The following is a 2,467-nucleotide window of genomic DNA, read 5'->3' on the forward strand; positions in this document are numbered from 1 at the left end:
CAGCCCTTCCGAGCCGTCCGTTGGGGTCAGCAATAGTGTCATTCTTACATCCCTTGCTTGAAACCTGGAGCTTCTGCTAAACATCGGACATACTGGTACCTAAACATCAATGAATAAACCAAATGCATTTATTTATCATATAGATTATAAACTCTAGGTGCACTGACAATCTGTAGACAAGCACTTAAAATATCAGATCCACGAGCAAATCCCTGAATACAAATACAACGGAACACCCCACCCCCCTCCACCGCGATACTTTTCCACTCCATTCCTTTCCCAGCCCATTCAGTGCAAAATGCTTTTTGAACAGCATAATATAACATTTATTTTCTCCATGTGACTGGAAAGACCTAGCAGCTGAGACATTAACAGTTATCTTTTATAGCAAGCCGTACTTACCCTGAGCCTCTACTGAGTCTCTAGGTGGCCCTCGCGGCGTTGGCATTTGGCTGCTTTCCTGCCTAGTTGTGTGGTCTCAGGCAGAGCGGATAAAGCCGTCCAGGACGGTGCCCTTGGTTTCACATATGTTTCTTGGGTAGTAACACAAGCGGGACTCTCAAACGCTAATTTGTGCCTTCCTGATAAAAAGAGTCAAATAAGGGATACAACCGCAGCATTCCAAGCAGGTAGAAGACACCAATGTCCTCAGGTTTTTTTTGACAGTTCTTCCCCTTTTTAATGCATGTGCCTCTTTGCAGTTCTGCTGGTTTATGGGGTTTTTGCAAGCAGTCATTCATTTCTGGTGGTTTCTTCCCCTGAGAGCCCCATTCCCCGATCTCTCTCTCTTGCTGCCTCATCCCTTGCTTTCCAGAATAGTGTGGAGACCGCGGTACTTCTGGAAGGGGGGAAAGTGTGACGGCTGATGAGTTTCTTCCCGGCTGGTCGACGTCTTGAGCTGACTGAGCAGCCAAAAGAGCTCAGAGCTTTGGGAAGCAGCAGAAATGGTGGAATAAGGGAGGCAAGAAAGTCTGTTCCTACGCTACTAATTATGTTTGGAGCAGGGGTGCCATTTTGAAGAACCTGACAGTCTCCACTTACTGCTCTTCTTGAAGTGTTTTTTTGCGTGTGTATCCCAGCTACATTCTTTCCTGATACTGATACCTCACGATCCTTAATGTCATATATGAAACTCTGCTGTCCTCATATGTCCTTTCAGTATCATGCTGTATATAATGAATACATTTCACAGATCTGAAAAATTCTTAACAGTGTGACTGCACCTGCGTAACTTCTGTCAAGGATTCAGAGTAGTGCGTGAGAAGGTGAAATTCCAGATTAATATCTTTTAACCTCTACCTAAATATTCTTTCATGTTAGTGGCCTATCTTGTCGCACACCTCTTACCTTAAGCTTCATTACACTCAGATGCATTGGACCAATTCTGAGGGGCAATGTGACAGAGCTTGGGATGCTGTAATTCAGAAAACAGGTGGATATAGGACGCGCATTGTATTCTGGCTCTATATTATGCAAGTAGCTGTACAAAGCTTCAGAGTCTGAATAAGGAACACATAGCTACACTGGATCTCCTGAGTCAAATTGTTTAGCCTCCTGGTATTGCAGATAGCTATGTCGTATAAATCCATGTGTAGCATGAAATCCGTTTGTCCACCAGTGTAAATCAGGAGCAACATTCCTAATGCCAGTGAGCTATAAGAAGGGAATGAGACCTCTTGACTAGGATAAAATACATGGAGAAAAGAGCTGGAGAAAGACTCATGCTGCACAGAATGAAATTCTGTTCGGACTTACTTTAGCCTCTGACTTTCAATCACCATACATTAAAGCTTTTATCGCTTGGTAATTTGGAAACAGCTTTCAGCTGCTAAAGGCTAAATGCTTACCTTTTATAAGCACGCGCGTGCACACTCACCTATTTCTTTTATGGAACTGAAAATTTACTGCATGCCTGATATCTGAAATCCACAACTGTGCTTTATTCCCTCCACTTCCTCCATATAGGATGGTCCGCACACTGTATGCCGTCGGTGCTGTGTTTCTTCTGATGGGATTTCTGCTACCAGCAGCTGAAGGGAGAAAGAGGAATCGTGGATCTCAAGGTGCTATCCCTCCTCCTGACAAAGATCAGCCCAATGATTCGGAGCAAATGCAGACACAGCAGCAGTCGGGCTCTAGGCATCGAGAACGAGGAAAAGGCACCTCGATGCCTGCCGAAGAGGTGCTGGAGTCTAGTCAGGAGGCATTGCACATCACGGAGCGCAAATACCTAAAGCGGGACTGGTGTAAAACACAACCCCTCAAACAAACTATCCACGAAGAAGGCTGCAACAGTCGTACCATTATCAACAGGTTCTGCTATGGCCAGTGCAATTCCTTCTACATCCCCAGGCACGTCCGTAAAGAGGAAGGCTCCTTCCAATCTTGTTCCTTCTGCAAGCCCAAGAAATTCACCACCATGACTGTTACACTCAATTGCCCTGAGCTTCAGCCCCCAAGAAAGAAG

At 45.1% G+C, this 2,467-nt stretch overlaps 1 protein-coding gene across 1 annotated transcript; it reads left to right on the forward strand.

Moving 5' to 3' along the window:
* Positions 1-1,966: 1,966 nt before the first annotated feature.
* GREM1 (gremlin 1, DAN family BMP antagonist) lies at positions 1,967-2,467 on the forward strand (the record flags this gene model as incomplete). Its single annotated transcript, XM_009634165.1, has 1 exon — positions 1,967-2,467. A coding segment is annotated over exon 1 (501 nt), but the record flags the coding sequence as incomplete, so codon positions are not given.

This window comes from Egretta garzetta, unplaced genomic scaffold, assembly GCF_000687185.1.
Source record: "Egretta garzetta isolate BGI_Z169 unplaced genomic scaffold, ASM68718v1 scaffold2, whole genome shotgun sequence".
In the NCBI taxonomy this organism is placed as follows: Eukaryota; Metazoa; Chordata; class Aves; order Pelecaniformes; family Ardeidae; genus Egretta; species Egretta garzetta.